Source organism: Mustelus asterias, chromosome 19 (assembly GCF_964213995.1).
Source record: "Mustelus asterias chromosome 19, sMusAst1.hap1.1, whole genome shotgun sequence".
Taxonomy (NCBI): Eukaryota; Metazoa; Chordata; class Chondrichthyes; order Carcharhiniformes; family Triakidae; genus Mustelus; species Mustelus asterias.
In genome coordinates, this window is record NC_135819.1 from 12,051,509 (window position 1) to 12,068,742 (window position 17,234).

A 17,234-nucleotide genomic window follows, 5' to 3' on the forward strand; every position below is an offset into this window, starting at 1 on the left:
CACTGGCTGTCTTGTCTGGAGACAATACACATCTTTTTAGCCTGTCTTGATGCTCTCTCCACTCCCATTGTTTTGTTTCTTAAAGACTGGATTAGTTGTAAGTATTCGCATTCCAACCATTATTCATGTAAATTGAGTCTGTGTCTTATAAGTTCTGTTTGTGAACAGAATTCCCACTCACCTGAAGAAGGGGCTCAGAGCCTCGAAAGCTTGTGTGGCTTTTGCTACCAAATAAACCTGTTGGACTTTAACCTGGTGTTGTTAAACTTCTTACTACATGTGACTCCAGAGCCACAGCAATGTGGTTGACTCTCAACTGCCCTCTGAAAGACGTTCAGTTCAAGGGCGACTAGGGATGGGCGATAAATGCTGGCCAGCCAGTGACGCCCATGTCTCACAAGTGAATTAAAAAATATATACTAGTGCAGTCAGTGGAATTGAATACAGAGCGAGCAATAGAGCGGGTAGCCATTTACTGTTACGTACTGCTTGCCCAACTACCCACATGTTTATCTCATAGAAACATATAAAATCTTGAAGGGACTGGACAGGCCTGATACAGGAAAAATGTTGGGGAAGTCCAGAACCAGGGGTCACAGTCTAAGAATAAGGGGTAAGCCATTTAGGACTAAGATGAGGAAGAACTTCTTCACTCAGAGAGTTGTGAACCTGTGGAATTCTTCACCACAGAAAGTTGTTGGCGGCCAGTTCATTAGATATGTTGAAGAGGGAGCTGGACGTGACCCCTGTGGCTAAAGGGATCAAGGGGAATGGAGAGAAAGCAGGAGTGGGATGCTGAAAGAGTATGATCAGCCATGATCATATTGAATGGTGGGGCAGGCTCGAAGGGCCGAATGGCCTCCTCCGGCATCGATTTTCTAAACAAAATCTCTACCCAAACATCTCTCTACGTGGAAAGACTTTCTCAGAAGACGAAGGAAATTTGGCATGTTAGCTACGACCCTCACCAACATTTACAGATGCACCATAGAAAGCATTCTTTCTGGTTGTATCACAGCTTGGTATGGCTCCTGCTCTGCCCAAGACCACAAAGAACGACAAAAGGTCGTGAATGTAGCCCAATCCATCATGCAAACCAGCCTCCCATCCATTGACTCGGTCTACACTTCCCGCTGCCTCGGCAAAGCAGCCAACATAATTAAGGACCCCGGACATTCTCTCTTCCACCTTCTTCCTTCGGGAAAAAGATACAAAAGTCTGAAGTCACGCACCAACCGACTCAAGAACAGCTTCTTCCCTGCTGCTGTCAGACTTTTGAATGGACCTACCTCGCATTAAGTTGATCTTTCTCTACACCCTAGCTATGACTGTAACACTACATTCTGCACTCTCTCATTTCCTTCTCTATGAACGGTATGCTTTATCCGTATAGCGCGCAAGAAACAATACTTTTCACTGTCTGTTAATACATGTGACAATAATAAATCAAATCAAATCAAAGATATCTTTATCTTTTCTCCATCTTAAAAGGTGTCCAAAGATTAACATTCTGAAAGATAAATAAAGTGGTGAAAAAGAGTGGTGTAGAAGACATTCAGCATGCTTGGGTTCATCGGTCAGAACATTGAATACAGGACTTGGGACGTCTTGTTGAAGTTGTACAAGACATTGGTAAGGCCACACTTGGAATACTGTGTGCAGTTCTGGTCACATTATAGAAAGGATATTATTAAACTAGAAAGAGTGCAGAAAAGATTTACTACGATGCTACTGGGACTTGATGTTTTGAGTTATAAGGAGAGGCTGGATAGACTGGGGCTTTTTTCTGTGGAGCATAGGAGGCTGAGGGGTGATCTTATAGAGGTCTATACAATAATGAGAGGCACAGATCAGCTAGATAGTCAATATCTTTTCCCAAAGGTAGGGGAGTCTAAAACTAGAGGGCATAGGTTTAAGATGAGAGGGGAGAGATACAAAAGTGTCCAGAGGGGCAATTTTTTCACGCAGAGGGTGGTGAGTGTCTGGAACAAGCTGCCAGAGATAGTAGTAGAGACGGGTACAATTTTGTATTTTAAAAAGCATTTAGATAATTACATGGGTATGTTGGGTATAGAGGGATATGGGCCAAATGCGGGCAATTGGGATTAGCTTAAGGATTTAAGAAAAAAAGAGCAGCATGGACAAGTTGGGCCAAAGGGCCTGTTTCCATGCTGTAAACCTCTATGACTCTATGACTCTATGACACTCACTGGACATGTTACTTCAAAAAAAATGTCCTTTCATTGGGTTACGACCTGGAGAAATTACTGATACTTACTTCTGGCTAAAGTCATTTGAATTTTGGCACGTTCTTCCCGAAACTTTTGGACATGGTTGCAACAATCAAGGAACACGGTTTTACATTTGATGTCAGATACTATTTTTCTTGCCCTCTTAGTGCATGAAAATCCCATGATGCTCTTCTTCAGTCCTGCGTTGCAACATTTCCTGAGATGCACTTCTTTGTAATTCATCACTGAATTTAAAATGAAACAAACCGGGAGCATAAATATGCAGGTACCAAAGAGAGGGAAGAGAAATATGACCTTTGAGAAATAAGTTTGAATGATTTCAAGGAACATAACAAATGTGTAAGTCACTTTCCTGAGCTGTTTAACAGTTCAGGGCTTTTGTATGAACTACAGAAGGAACAAAGAACAAAGAACAAAGAAAATTACAGCACAGGAACAGGCCCTTCGGCCCTCCAAGCCTGCACTGACCATGCTGCCCAACTGAGCTAAAATCCCCTCCCCTTCCGGGGACCATATCCCTCTATTCCCATCCTATTCATGTATTTGTCAAGACGCCCCTTAAAAGTCACTACCGTATCTGCTTCCACTACCTCCCCCGGCAGCGGGTTCCAGGCACCCACCACCCTCTGTGTAACACTTTATTTATTTTAAACGAGCAATGAATTAAAGTAAAGTTTATTTAAAGAAAAGATCATTTATTAGTCGCAAGTAGGCTTACATTAACACTGCAATGAAGTTACTGTGAAAATCCCCCAGTCGCCACACTCCGGCACCTGTTCGGGTTACACTGAGGGAGAATTAACCACGGCCAATACACCCTAACCTGCACATCTTTCAGACTGTGGGAGGAAACTGGAGCGCCCGGAGGAAACCCATGCAGACACGAGGAGAACGTGCAGATTCCGCACAGACAGTGACTCAAGCCAGGAATTGAACCCAGGTCCCTGGCGCTGTGGGGCAGCAGTGTTAAGCACTGTGCCACCGTGCCGCCGGGATTAATTCCAATGCAATATTTCTTTGTAATTTTTTTCTTAGTAACTTCATTGCAGTGTTATTGTAAGCCCTACTTGTGACTAATAAATAAGCTTAAAACTTGATTTCTATCAGAAACACATACACTTCGCTGCTTTAACGTCCACTAGACTCGTTGACCGGCGTTTCCGTTTCATTGGCTGTATGCATTTCAGCTCTGTAATAGACATTTGGAATGAATACATGTTGAAATGTTAGTTACAGTCAACGCTGTTACGGACAATCTTCACACACAGCATAGATCTTACAAACACAACAGCTAATGTCCTCAATGTACAGATTATTCCAGCAAATTAACAGGAGAATTTATCGAAATACTGCGAGTGCTGGATATCTGCGTAAAAGCGCTGGAACTCACAGAATCCCGACAGTGCACAAGGAGGCCATTGGGCCCATCGAGTCTGTACCAACTCTCCAACAGAACATGTTTCTCCAGCCCACCCTGTCCCAGTAACCCCACGCATTCACCCCGCTAATCCCCCTAATTTACACATCTTTGGACACTAAGGGGCAATTTAGCATGGACAATCCACCTTACCCGCACATCTTTGGACACTAAGAGGCAATTTAGCATGGCCAATCCATCTAACCTGCACATCTTGGGACACCAAGGAGTAATTTAACATGGCCAATCCACCTAACCTGCACATCTTTGGACAATAAGGGGCAATTTAGTATGGTCAATCCCCCTAACCTGCACATCTTGGGACACTGAGGGGCAAGTTAACAAGGTCAATCCCCCTAACCTGCACATCTTGGGACACTGAGGGGCAATTTAACATGGACGAAACACCTAACCTGCACATCTTTGGACACTGAGGGGCAATTTACCATGGACAATCCACCTTACCCGCATACCTTTGGAGTGTGGGAGGAAATCGGAGCACCCGGAGGAAACCCGCGCAGATATGGGGAGAATGTGCAAACTCCACTCAGGCAGTATGCGTGGCACAAGTGGGGATCTTAAACAGTGATTTTCAGAAGGTTGAACATTGGAAGTATTGGTAATCGGGTGTGGGGGGAGTTGGGGGGTGCGGGTGAAGAGGTTTAAATTGGAATTTAAGTGGAATAAGTGCAATGTGGATATGTATCATCAAACTGGATTAGATTTCAGTACGATTACAGAACACTGCATCAAACCATTATCTCATTCACCCTCTACACAAGTTATCACTGCAAACTAAACCTGACCACTGCCGGACTTCACTTTACATGAAGTTACAGAGGTTAAATTGTTATGTTGAACGCTTCCGGGAAACAGCACCTGTCCTTGTCGGAGTTTTAATGTCGGTGCTTGTCACAAATGTTAGTCCCGCATCTGAGAAAACGCCAAACACATCTTTGCCACCTCCAGGCGTGCAGGCAATGTCATTCTTCTCCACCACGTTCCAGATCTACAGAGGATGCACGCAAAGTAGGTGCGTGAGTTCACCAAGTTGGTAAAGTGATGCCACAACAAGCTAACTGTCCCCAAGTTGGTAGGTGGAGCGGGAATATGGGTGGCACGGTGGCACAGTGGTTAGCACTGCTGCCTCACAGCGCCAGGGACCCGGGTTCGATTCCCGGCTTAGGTCACTTTGTGTGCGGAGTCTGCACGTTCTCCCCGTGTCTGCGTGGGTTTCCCACGGGTGCTCTGATTTACTCCCATAGTCCAAAAGACGTGCTGGTTGGGTGAATTGGCTGTGCTAAGTTCTCCCTCAGTGTACCCGAACAGGTGCCGGAGTGTGGCGACTAGGGGATTTTCACAGTAACTTCATTGCACTGTTAATGTAAGCCTACTTGTGACACAAATTTTAAAAAATCATAGAATCCCTATGCTGGTTAGGTTGATTGGCCATGCTAAGGCAATTAGCAGGGGTTACGGGGATGGGGCCTGGGTGGGAATGTTGTCAGTGCAGGCTCGATGGGCTGAATGGCCTCCTTCTGCTCTGTGGGGATTCGATGATTTTTTAAAATTCATATCACGAGTAGGCTTGCATTAACGCTGCACTGAAGTTACCGTGAAAATCCCCCAGTCGCCACACTCCGGCACCTGTTCGGGTACACTGAGGGAGAATTTAGCACGGCCAGTGCATCTAACCAGCACGTCTTTCAGCCTGTGGAGGGGCAAGTAGAGCACCCGGAGGAAACCCACGCAGACATGGGGAGAACGTGCAGACTCCGCACAGACAGTGACCTAAGCCGGGAATCGAACCCGGGTCCCTGGCGTTGTGAGGCAGCAGTGCTGACCACTGTGCCACCGTGCCGCCCTGCATGGGAAGCAAGTCCACAATTATCCTTAGCTTAAGAGTGTTTCTCTGATTTCGCTTTGGTGAACAGACCGTTTTAAACAGTAGCACATTCTCAAGGGGCTGGTGAAGTAATGGGACTTCCCCTTTGCTGATAAACCTCTCAAACGCAAAATACTTTATTAAAAGTTGCATCTGCAACAGAGCCCTGGCATTCAGCAGGTTTGTGGTAACTAAAACAAGTTGCAAAACACCTTGTCTCACATTTTCACCCAAATGTTGGTACTTGCAGAGTGGCCACTCCAATCCTTCCTTCCCCTACACCTAACCCTAAAAATCCTACCCGCCCAACCTCACCAGTTCTCTCGCTCCTCCCTGGGCAAGAATTTTCCCCAAAAATGACGGTGTTATTTTGGGTGAGTAGTCACAACGATCTCACACTCAGTCATCTTTTTTGGGAGGGGGCGGGTTTATTGCACCAGTTAAAAAAGGGCGGGGCCAAAACACACCATCAAGCCCCGCTTCACAGAGATTGGCTGCCCCTTTAGAAAGGGTATCCCGATATCAAAGTGCAATTGGAGCACCACCCCCCCCTCCCCCCCCGCCTCACCCCACGGGACCACCCTCTCATTGAAGGCATGTTTCCCCTCCCCTACATAAATCACCACCATTGGGACCCTCCAAATGGGTCCCCCTTCATGCCCCCTCCTTCATGATCCCCCCCCTCATGCTGCCCTCTTCATGCCCCACCCTCTTCATGCCCCTTCATGTTCCACCCCCTTCATGACTGCCTTCATACCCCCCTCAGGATCTAACCCCTTGGCATTACCCCAGCCCCCTGACAGTGCCCACCTGGCAGTGCCCACCAGGTTGGCTCTGCCTTGGTGCCAGGTTGGCACAGCCAGAGTGTCAGGTTGTCTCTGCCAGGGTGTCAGGTTGGCACAGCCAGGGTGTCAGGTTGGCTCTGCCAGGGAGCCAGGTTGGCTCTGCCAGATGGGCACTGCCTAGCCATGTCCACAACCACCCACGGCCTTCACTGGCTTCTAAGCCCCCCACCCCCACCCCGCATCCCGGCGTGGCCATCACACCTGGTTTCCATTAGTGGAGAGCAGGCATGTTAGTGATTCTCTCCAGGTTCCCGTTGCACCCGGGGGGGGTCGGTGAATCCCGAGAACAGGGAGAATCCAGCTTAAAACAACGTAGGCATATTTAAATGGAAGAAACGTCCGCGTGCCGGACATGCCAGCGTCAATCACGCTGCTTTTCGCACCCAAAATGACAGATTACATTAGCGACATGGCGGTTGGTGGAATCCAACGGGGTAGTGCGTTGGCACGCTAGACACCTCACCCACGATTCTATAACCCTGATGTGATCTGGAAAATCACAGCCCTTATTCTTGCATGGATCTCCTCATTACCTGTAGGTACATCTGGCCAACTGCTGACTACTTTTGTTCCAATAAATGGGCGAAAACATGATCTCAAATGGGTTATGTTTCTGCCCGTAACTTAACGATTAATTTCCAAATGTAAACGCTGATAAAAACAATGGGAATTACTCACCTTGCTCTGCGTCAATTTATTCTTCTTGTTCAATACAAACACCGCTTTATCCACAGCGACAAGACCAACCGTCGCCCCGGAATCTCCCGTCAGTCTCAGTTGGAATCCCTTGCCAGGTTTGTAAATTTTATTTTCATCGTGTACATTTGCAGCAGACACTTCCAGCTGTGGAGAAACGTACGTTAGTCTGGAATACTCACAAACACTGAATTACATTTTGTGGTGAAGTTCGTGTTTGCAAAGTTTTTTTTCCATTTGTTAAAATGCTAAGAGATGTAAAATTGTCTTTTAAAAGGTGGTTTTGCTTTTTCAGTACCTCGAGTTAAAGAAAAAAGAGATGCTGGTCCAAATGCAAGTACACAGTGGAGACCCAAAGTGGAACAATTTATCAGAGGCAAAAACAACAGGGTTGCTTTGGTAACAGGCTTTAGGCATTTGAATTAGAACATGTTTCTGAAGTTTCACCAGTCAATTTGAAATAGGCATTTGAATAGCAGCAGCCTATTGGATTTGAATTTGATGTTTCGATAACCTACAGACCAATCCTACTGTGGGGGTTTTGGTATATCATTGGGGGTATAAAGGCCACAGCTCCCAGCTCCAAACCACCTGCCAGCGACTGCCACACTTCACAGCTCTCAAAGAGGGAGAGACGCAGACAGTAACTATTCTCTGCAGGTGTAAACAGCCACACTTACGTCTTAAAAAGAAAGCTTCATCTCAATCGTAAAGGTGCCGACAGAAGAACACAACACAGAAGAAGTCAGCAAAGAAGACGGAAGATTCCGGAAGAGGGCAAACCTGATTGAAATTTGAAGGTGACTAAAAATTCTATTGTTTTTCCTTTTTTGTTAATAAATGGGAATCGGAATTATCGAAACAGCATTCCATTGGAATAATGTTTTATTGGGTTTGTTAATCGTTTAGTTAACCTGTTCACTGTTAGTTAGTTAACTAAATAAAGTGTTATTTGTTATTTTACAGAGAAAGTCAGGTAGTTATTTTGACTCAACCACTGAAAGTTGTTGAAATGCCGATAATCCCCCTTCTCACACACTCTTCAACAGGTTAAGAATGGAGGTACTTCTCTTTGGGATGTTGAGTTTTAGTTCTCCGAGAGAAGATCAACCTTTCCCTTTTGTAACATTTTGAACAGCACAACGCACCATTGTTGGCTCCAGCAAAATTCCATTTATTATATATTTAATTATATAATTAGAGTATTACGAATGAAACAGCACAGGAGGCCATTCGGCCTCATTCATTTGAAAGAGTTATCAGTTAGTCCCACCGTTCCTCTTCTTACGTGATGTCCCTGTAAAGTCTTTCCCTCAAGGGTTTTATCATACGACATGTACGGGATTTTTCCTCCCCCTCCACGGTGTGTTTCGCGGCAGCTGGATGTGGCGCATCGCTCGGTGGCGGCGGGGATCTTATGGTCCTGTCATTGTCAACGGAGTTTCCTGTTGAACGTGCCCCCGCCCCCCCCCCACCCCCCCCGCAGCCCTTAGCGCCAGGAAACCCGCGGCAAGGGTGCGTCCGTCGGAGGGACCATAAGATCCCGCCGGGGTGAACGGCAGTGGGATTTTGTCACGTGCCTCCTGCAAACTTATGGCCACACAAGATGGCCGCTGATGTCCACCGGTGCCTGCACACTCAGCCACGCGTACGCACACATCCAAGGACATCAATTCAACTAATTAATAAACTGAAATAAAAATGCTAATTTCATTCATAATGATCATGAAATTATCAGATTGTCTTAAAAAAAACAATCTGATTCACAAATCTCTTTCAGAGGAGAAAATCTGTCACCCTTAGCCAGTCTGGCTGATATATTACTTGAGTCCTCAGCAATGTGGTTGACTCTTAAGTGCCTCTGAAATAGATTAATAATCAACTGCGTCGTAGCAAAACTACAACAGATCAATCAAATAGTGTGGGTACACCAGCATCACGTGGGCATCATGGTAGCACAGTGGCTTTTCAATGGATCTACCTCATATTAAGTTGATCTTTCGCTACACCCTAGCTAGTGACTTCTGAATGGATGTACCTCGTGTTACGCCCCAGTTATTTTAATGTGATTATCGGGCCCGGGACTGAAGTCTCCAGGCCCGCGAGCATCTCCCACCCCACCAGTACAATTTCACTCTGCCGGGGTTCAGACTAGCTCCCCACGTTTGGGAAACTAGCGGCCCGAACCCGCTGGAGTGAAAGGAGACAATCGGGGCCCCTCCAGGGGGTGGGACGGTGGGGGCAGTGCCCCCTGGTATGGGTACCCTGGCAGTGCCAGCTTGTGCCCTTGGGCACTGCCCAACAGGCAAAGCTTCCATGCCCAGGGGGCACCTTGGCACTGCCCATCGGGCATGGGGAAGTGCCAAGGGGGCGGGGCTTAGGGGACAGTACCAAGGGGGCGAGGCCTAGGGGCAGGGCCTAGGGGTGATCAGCGGGGGTCCTGCTACCACTCTGCATGGGGTCGATCAGGACTAGAGGGAGGCCAGCGATCGGGGCAGGCTGGGGGGGAGGGGAAGGGGGGTGATAATCTGCCGGGGCGCGGGTCTGGTGGGGGGGGGGGGAGGGCTGGAAATTGGGGCACTCCTGGACGGGCAGGGGGGGAGCGGGGAGGGGGGGGGTGGGCAGCGATCGAGTTGGCCAGCAAACTGCAGGCTGACAGTAGTTCAGGGCCACTACGCATGCGCAGAGGCCCGGAACTGTCAGTCTCCGACATGAATAGGCCCCCGAGCTGTTACTGATATTCACGGTTGTGACCTCTGCAGTGCACAGAGTGTGGGAGATTCGAGTGTGAACTCCCACTGAAAAAACAATCGTGATTTACATCAGTCTTCCCATGAATTCAGCACTTTTTTTGGCAGAATCACCCCCCTCCATGCCTACCCCAGTCAAATTCAAAGTGCAAAACCTATGGTCCAGGCTTGACTTCATAAAACACCTTGGAATTTCTGACCTGGATTTTTACATATGTTTCTTTCTTCATCCAAACTTCAGCACTGGAGCTTCAGAGTAAAAATGTTCCACAGATTCCACCTCAAACAAGCTAATACAATGAGGTGCGGATACTGGTGTTGGACTGGGGTGGGCACAGTAAGAGGTCTCACAACACTAGGTTCCTCATCAGGTGAGGAAGGAGCAGTGCTCCGAAAGCTCGTGCTACCAAATGAACCTGTTGGACTTTAACCTGGTGTTGTGAGCCTTCTTACTGAAACTAACCCACAGCAGAAATACTCACTGTTCCAATACAGGTGTCTTTCACGTCAATCCATATGGAATCAGCAACCAATTCAGTCGAACCCTTTGTCAAATAGTAATAAACCAGCAGTCTGAACGAGGGTATCAGGTTCGGGGTGATAGGAATGAGCATGTTCACCACAATTTGACCCTGCTGCCTCTGCTGTCGTCCCACTGACACGACTTGTCCTTTGCTTATCAACTGATTGAAGGGAGCAAAAAGGTAAAGAGAAAATTAATTCAGAGACAAAAGTGGGTCAAAGTGGGATAAATCATTTTTAAGGTCATGTCCACTGTAGATCTACCATCATTTGGGAGGCACGGTGGCACAGTGGTTAGCCCTGCTGCCTCACAGCACCAGGGACCTGGGTTCAATTCTGGCCTTGGGTGACTGTCTGTGCGAAGTTTGCACATTCTCCCCGTGTCTGCGTGGGTTTTCTCCAGGTGCTTTGGTTTCCTCCCACACTCCAAAGATTTGCGGGTTAGGTGGATTGGCCATGCTAAATTGCTCCTTAGTGTCCCAAAATGTGTTGGTTAGGTGGATTGGCCATGCTAAATTGCCCCTTAATGTGAGGGAGACTAGCAGGGTAAATACATGGGGTTACAGGGAAAAGAACCTGGGCAGGATTGTGGTCAGTGCAGGTTCAATGGGCCGAATGGTCTCTTGGCACTGTAGGGATTCTATGATGATAGATGCAACATCAATCAGTCCAGCCAGTGTGAAGAGCTTGAAAAAAAAGTATGTTTGAGCGTGGAGAGAAATTTATTTTGGGATCGTCTAATGAAAAGGGGGCATAAAATCTGAGCCAGGGAATTCAGGAAAGGTTAGGAAACTTCTTTACACAAGAGTTCGTAAACGAGTATAACACGCGTGGATTTCAACAAATTATTTTAGGTCTGAGATTTTTTTGCAAGGTAAGTGTATTTAGGGTTTTGGAGCCATGCTGAATGAATGAAGTTAGGTTACAGATCATTTATAATCTCATTAAATAGTGAAGCAGACTCGAGAAGGACTTCTGTTGCTACGTTCCAAAGCACCATGCAAGCTCTGCTCAGTTGAGTCTCATGATGCCAACTTGCACAGAAAATAGACCCACCACCTGACCCAGGGAAGGGATTAGGTCTCAGATCACAGACCCCTTGGAATAGAGTGCCATCCACACAAGTCACTGGAGAGGACTTAGGGGAGATGATGGCCGAGTGGTATTATCACTAGACTATTCATCCATGAACACAGCTAATGTTCTGGGGACCCGGGTTCGAATCCCGCCACGGCAGATGATGGAATTTGAATACAATAAAACATATCTGGAATTAAGAATCTACTGATGACCATGAAACCATTGTCGGAAAAACCCATCTGGTTCACGAATGTCCTTTAGGGAAGGAAATCTGCCGTCCTTACCCGATCTGGCCTACCTGTGACTCCAGAGCCACAGCAATGTAGTTGACTCTCAACTGCCCTCTGAAATGGCCAAGCAAGCTGCTCAGTTCAAGGGCAACTAGGGATGGGCAATAAATGCTGGCCCACCCAGCGACGCCCATGTCCCACGAATGAATTTTAAAAATGGTAATCTTAAAATCTATGTGTAATTGTTAAGAGTGGGGGGCCGGGGGTGGGGAGGAGGTAAAGGAGTATTGAATAATATCCAACATACCATGTTTAATACAGGCTCTGGCCTACATGTGACTCCAGAGTCACAGCAATGTCTCTCAGCTGCCCTCAGGCAACTCAGGATGGGCAATTTTAAAAGTCTCACCATTTTCAGGGCCGCTAATGGGTATTTTGCACTGGCGGGTGGGCTCAAGTGAGGACAACATTGCTGGTCGGAAAAGTACTGCATTAGTAAAACATACTGGTGCTTTCACATAACCAGTTGGACAGAGTGGCCTCAGTGGTCAGAATAACCTCACTCCACAATCATTATGCTTTTTTACAGCATGTTGTGAAGTTGAGTTTATAAAGATGCCAAGAATTTTTGCAAAGAATGTAAAGTACTGGAAGGAGAACAACAGTGTATGGTCCCTTTAAAAGCTGCTTTTGTATTCAGTGCTTGAATGTTTAAAGTACGGGGTACACAGATTGCAAACAATTATAACTAGAACCAAGCATCGGGGTTGCCTTGGTAACAGACTTTGCAGGCAGTTGCATTTTGATAGCATATCAGATTAAAGAAAACACTCAGCTAAAAGGAACCTATCAGATTTGAATTTATTGTTTTTGCCAGCATCAAGCCAATCCTGATGTGGAAAAAGCGTAGGTCATCAGGAATATAAATATAGGAACTCAACTGCCTGCCGGCAGTTCAGTTAGTGAGTTCAGCTGAGCTCAACTGAGAACCAGCACAGGAGGCCATTTCTGGAGCGGTTCTCCACCCTGCCGGCGAAAAGAACTATCTCTGAAGAGAATTCTCCATCTATCTAACAACAGGATATTAAAACATTGAATGTATTCAAGAGGCGGCTGGATATAGCACTTGAGGCGAATGGGATCAAAGGTTATGGGGAGAAAGCAGGATTTGGCTATTGAGTTGGATGATCAGCCGTGACCATAATGAACGGCAGAGCAGGCTCAAAGGGCCAAATGGCCTTCTCCTGCTCCTACCTCCTATGTTATGGTTCTAGGATATCGAGTCAGAAAGACCGTACAGAAAAATCGCCAGGAAAAAAACTCCAAAGCTTCCAAGCCACCAGATCTGGTTGTATATATTTTTTTGAGAGTGACGAAGATTCTGTTATTACTCTTTTGGTACTGAATGGTCCTTGTCTTTATTTGAACAGCATTTCAGTCGAACCATCCTGTAATTAAAATGTTACTGGTTTAATTGAAGTTCTGGTTGGCAAAATAAAATAACTTGTTAATTATTCACTGAAAGTGAGTGTCAGGTCTTGATATTAATTAACTTCTAAAAGTTAATGTATAACACCTTCCCAAACACTTTTACCAGATTACGAAGCGAGGTAAAGGGGATTAACCTCTGCGTTGCAACAAGAGGAGTCTTGAACTTCCCCTTTATAGACAATAAGACATGATTGGCCTATAGAGGACATACCATGTAGGTAAAATACTTTATCTGGTTCTGGATTGCTGCATTGTCATTTCTGAGATTGAGAGTAACCACCAAATTATTTCCTGGAATTAGTTCTACTGGTTGAATTCCAATGTGCAAGTAGTTTATTGAGCCACCCTGGGTCGTATAAGGTTCCGCCACCATACTCGCCGAGGCTTGCCGAGATTTAGGCATGTTGGCAACATTTGTTTCAACCTATTAAATAAAAAAAAGAAATGTAAACTGACGCCATTGAGTAAATGCCAATTCTACACTCTACTTCTAAAGTAATATTGCTTTACATAAATGTTAGTCACACTGAAAATGTGGCAAACATTTATGAGGGCAAGGTTAATTTCTGATATCAAGAATAAAATCAGCAGAAAGTAGGTTGCTACGCCAACTGAGATTTCCGCATTCTGCCAAATTTCACCTCCTCTTTATCCCTGCAATTGGGCAGCACGGCAGCACAGTGGTTAGCACACTGCTGCCTCACAGCGCCAGGGTTCGATTCCCGGTTCGGGTCACCGTCTGTGCGGAGTCTGCTCCCCGTGTCCGCGTGGGTTTCCTCCGGCTGCTCCGGGTTCCTCCCACAGTCTGAAAAACTGGTTGGCCGTGCTAAATTCTCCCTCAGTGTTATCCGAAACAGGCGCCAGAGTGTGGCGACTGGGGGGATTTTCACAGCAACTTCATTGCAGCGTTAATGTAAGCCGACTTGCGACAATAATAAACAAACTTTAACTTTACATTGACTGTGTTTCCAGCAGCCTTTCAGGTAGTGCATTCTATGGGTGGGATTTTTCGGTATTCCCTGCTGGTGGAAAACCTGGTCCTGCCAAAGGCTAATCACTGTGCCACCGTGCCGCCCGTCAGATGTTGAATGGTGATATTCACTAAGAACCTCAGATATATACAGAATACAGGAATGAGATAGAGAATCTGGTGAACTGATGCGCCGACAATAATCTCTCCCTCAATGCCAGCAAAACGAAGGAGATTGTCATTGACTTCAGGAAGCGTAGTGGAGAACATGCCCCTGTCTACATCAATGGGGACGAAGTAGAAAGGGTCAAGAGCTTCATGTTTTTAGGTGTTCAGATTGCCAACAAGCTGTCCTGGTCCCCCCATGCCGACACTATAGTTAAGAAAGCCCACCAACGCCTCTACTTTCTCAGAAGACTCTCACCAACCTTTACAGATGCACCATAGAAAGCACTCTTTTTGGTTGTATCACAGCTTGGTATGTCTCCTGCTCTGCCCAAGAACACAAGGAACTACAAAAGGTCGTGAATGTAGCCCAGTCCATCACGCAAACCAGCCTCCCATCCATTGACTCCATCTTACTTCCCGCTGTCTCAGCAAAGCAGCCAGCATAATTAAGGACCCCACGCACCCCGGACATTCTCTCTTCCACCTTCTTCCTTCAGGAAAAAGATACAAAAGTTTGGGGTCGCGCACCAACCAACTCAAGAACAGCTTCTTCCCTGCTGCCATCAGACTTTTGAATGGACCTACCTCCCATTAAGTTGGTCTTTCTCTACACCCTAGCTATGACTGTAACACCACATTCTGCACTCTCTCCTTTCCTTCTCTATAAACGGTATGCTTTGTCTGTATAGCGCGCAAGAAACAATACTTTTCACTGTATGTTAATACATGTGACAATAATAAATCAGATCAAATCAAATCAAAAATATATGTGAAGATAAACAGTGACAAGAGCCAATGGGAAAAGCAGGATGCGTGGGCCAATTGAAAGATTCTTTCTTTGGATAGTCAGAAGCTTTTTCCCAGGGTGGAAGAGTCAGTTACTAGGGGGCACAGGTTTAAGGTGCGAGGGGCAAGGTTTAACGGAGATGTACAAGGCAGACGTTTTACACCGAGGGTGGTGGGTGCCTGGACCTCGCTGCCGGGGGAGGGAGTGGAAGCGGATACAGTAGTGACTTTTAAGGGGAATCTGGACAAATACATGAATAGGATGGGAATAGAGGGATATGGTCGCCGGAAAGGTAAGGGGTTTTAGTTCAGTCGGGCAGCATGGTCGGTGCAGGCTTGGAGGGCCGAAGGGCCTGTTCCTGTGCTATGATTTTCTTTGTTCTTTGTTCTTTGTTGTTCTTAAGCAGCTTTGTGCAGCTTCGACGGGCCGGAAGGCCTCGTTCTGAGTCATATTAATGAATCTATATTAAACGTGCTCACATTTACTGGGAGATTTTGCGGTTGTCCGACCGTATTGATTGTCAGCCTGGCAAAACCATCAGCCTGTGTGCTCGAATCGATCATTCCATTATTGGCTGTCACAGGGACTCCACTGGCTGGTGAACCATCGGGATTCATCACAAAAACCTTAGATAGGAGGCAACAGAAAAAAAAACAATCTTTATCCCTTTCCTCATAAACAACGAAGGAAAAGATGGAAAGGCAAAGCAAAGAGGTATTTGTACCATTAAATCAAATGGCATTCCAGGTTTGTAATACTTGGAGGTCTTCGTGAATAATATGGTGTATGGCGTGGTGACTATCTTTATTCCCGCTTTCTCTGCTTCCACCATGTCACTACCTGTATCATAAAGCAACAAATTGGAAAGAAAGGAAATTCCATTAGACACTTTACAAAATTCCAGAAATAAGATATTTTTGCTGTGGGCTAACTAAAATGTAATACTCGAGAAAGGATATACTGGCACTGGAGGGGGTGCAGAGGAGATTCACTAGGTTGATTCCAGAGTTGAGAGGGTTCCTTACAAGGAGGGACTGAGTAGACTGGGGCTATATTCCTTGGAATTCAGAAGAATGAGGGGAGATCTTATAGAAACATATAAGATTATGAAGGGAATAGATAAGATAGAAGCAGGGAAGTTGTTTCCACTGGCGGGTGAAACCAGAACTATGGGGCATGGCCTCAAAATAAGGTGAAGCAGATTTCGAAGAGTTGAGGAGGGACTTCTTCACACAAAGGGTTGTGAATCTGTGGAATTCCCTGCCCAGTGAAGCAGTTGAGGCTACCTCATTGAATGTTTTTAGGGTAAGGATAGATAAATTTTTGAACAGTAAAGGAATTAAGGGTTATGGTGAGCAGGCGGGTAAGTGGAGCTGAGTCCACGAAAAGATCAGCCATGATCTTATTGAATGGCGGAAGAGGCTCGAGGGGCCAGATGGCCTACTCCTGCTCCTAGTTCTTATGTTCTTATACAATTTAATTGCAACCACAGCTGTTTCTCAGAATTTACTGAAAGATGCTCTATTGAATTATTCAAAAGATTCCAATCATTTTATCAGTAAATTCAATATTTCTTTGTTTTGATAAACATTTTAATTTTTACTGGGGACAGTAATTATCCTCAATACTGGTGCCCCCTAAGGCTGTGTCCTCAACCCCTTACTATACTCCTTATACACTAAATAACTCTGTGGCCAAATTCCCCTCCAACTCGATTTTCACGTTTGCTGACGACACCACTGTAGTGGGTCAGATCTCAAACAATGATGAGACGGAGTACAGGAATGAGATAGAGAATCTGGTGACCCAGTGCGACAACAATAATCTCTCCCTCAATGTCAGTAAGAAGGGGGTAATCATCGACTTCAGGAAGCGCAGTGGAGGACATGCCCCTGTCTACATCAATGGGGATGAAGTGGAAATAGTCGAGAGCTTCAAGTTCCTAGGTGTCCGATCACCAACTGTCCTGGTCCCTCCACACCGATACTATAGTTAAGAAATACCACCAATGCCTCTACTTTCTAAAGGGGCTAAGGAAATTGGGCATGTCCGCTCCAACTCTCACCAACATTTACAGATGCACTATAGAAAGCATCCTTCCTGGTTGTATCACAGCTTGGTATGGCTGCTGCTCTGTCCAA

At 46.0% G+C, this 17,234-nt stretch overlaps 1 protein-coding gene across 1 annotated transcript in view; it reads right to left on the bottom strand.

Moving 5' to 3' along the window:
* Nucleotides 1-17,234, bottom strand: part of LOC144507758 (complement C3-like) — a 111,454-nt gene that overhangs the window by 68,583 nt on the left and 25,637 nt on the right. The window contains exons 10-17 of the mRNA XM_078235027.1: nucleotides 15,818-15,933; nucleotides 15,573-15,719; nucleotides 13,380-13,592; nucleotides 10,328-10,528; nucleotides 7,078-7,242; nucleotides 4,549-4,678; nucleotides 3,370-3,441; nucleotides 2,279-2,476 (exon numbers count right to left, since the gene is read on the bottom strand). Coding sequence (XP_078091153.1) covers nucleotides 2,279-2,476; nucleotides 3,370-3,441; nucleotides 4,549-4,678; nucleotides 7,078-7,242; nucleotides 10,328-10,528; nucleotides 13,380-13,592; nucleotides 15,573-15,719; nucleotides 15,818-15,933 — 1,242 coding nt within the window. The remainder of the gene's footprint in view (nucleotides 1-2,278; nucleotides 2,477-3,369; nucleotides 3,442-4,548; nucleotides 4,679-7,077; nucleotides 7,243-10,327; nucleotides 10,529-13,379; nucleotides 13,593-15,572; nucleotides 15,720-15,817; nucleotides 15,934-17,234) is intronic.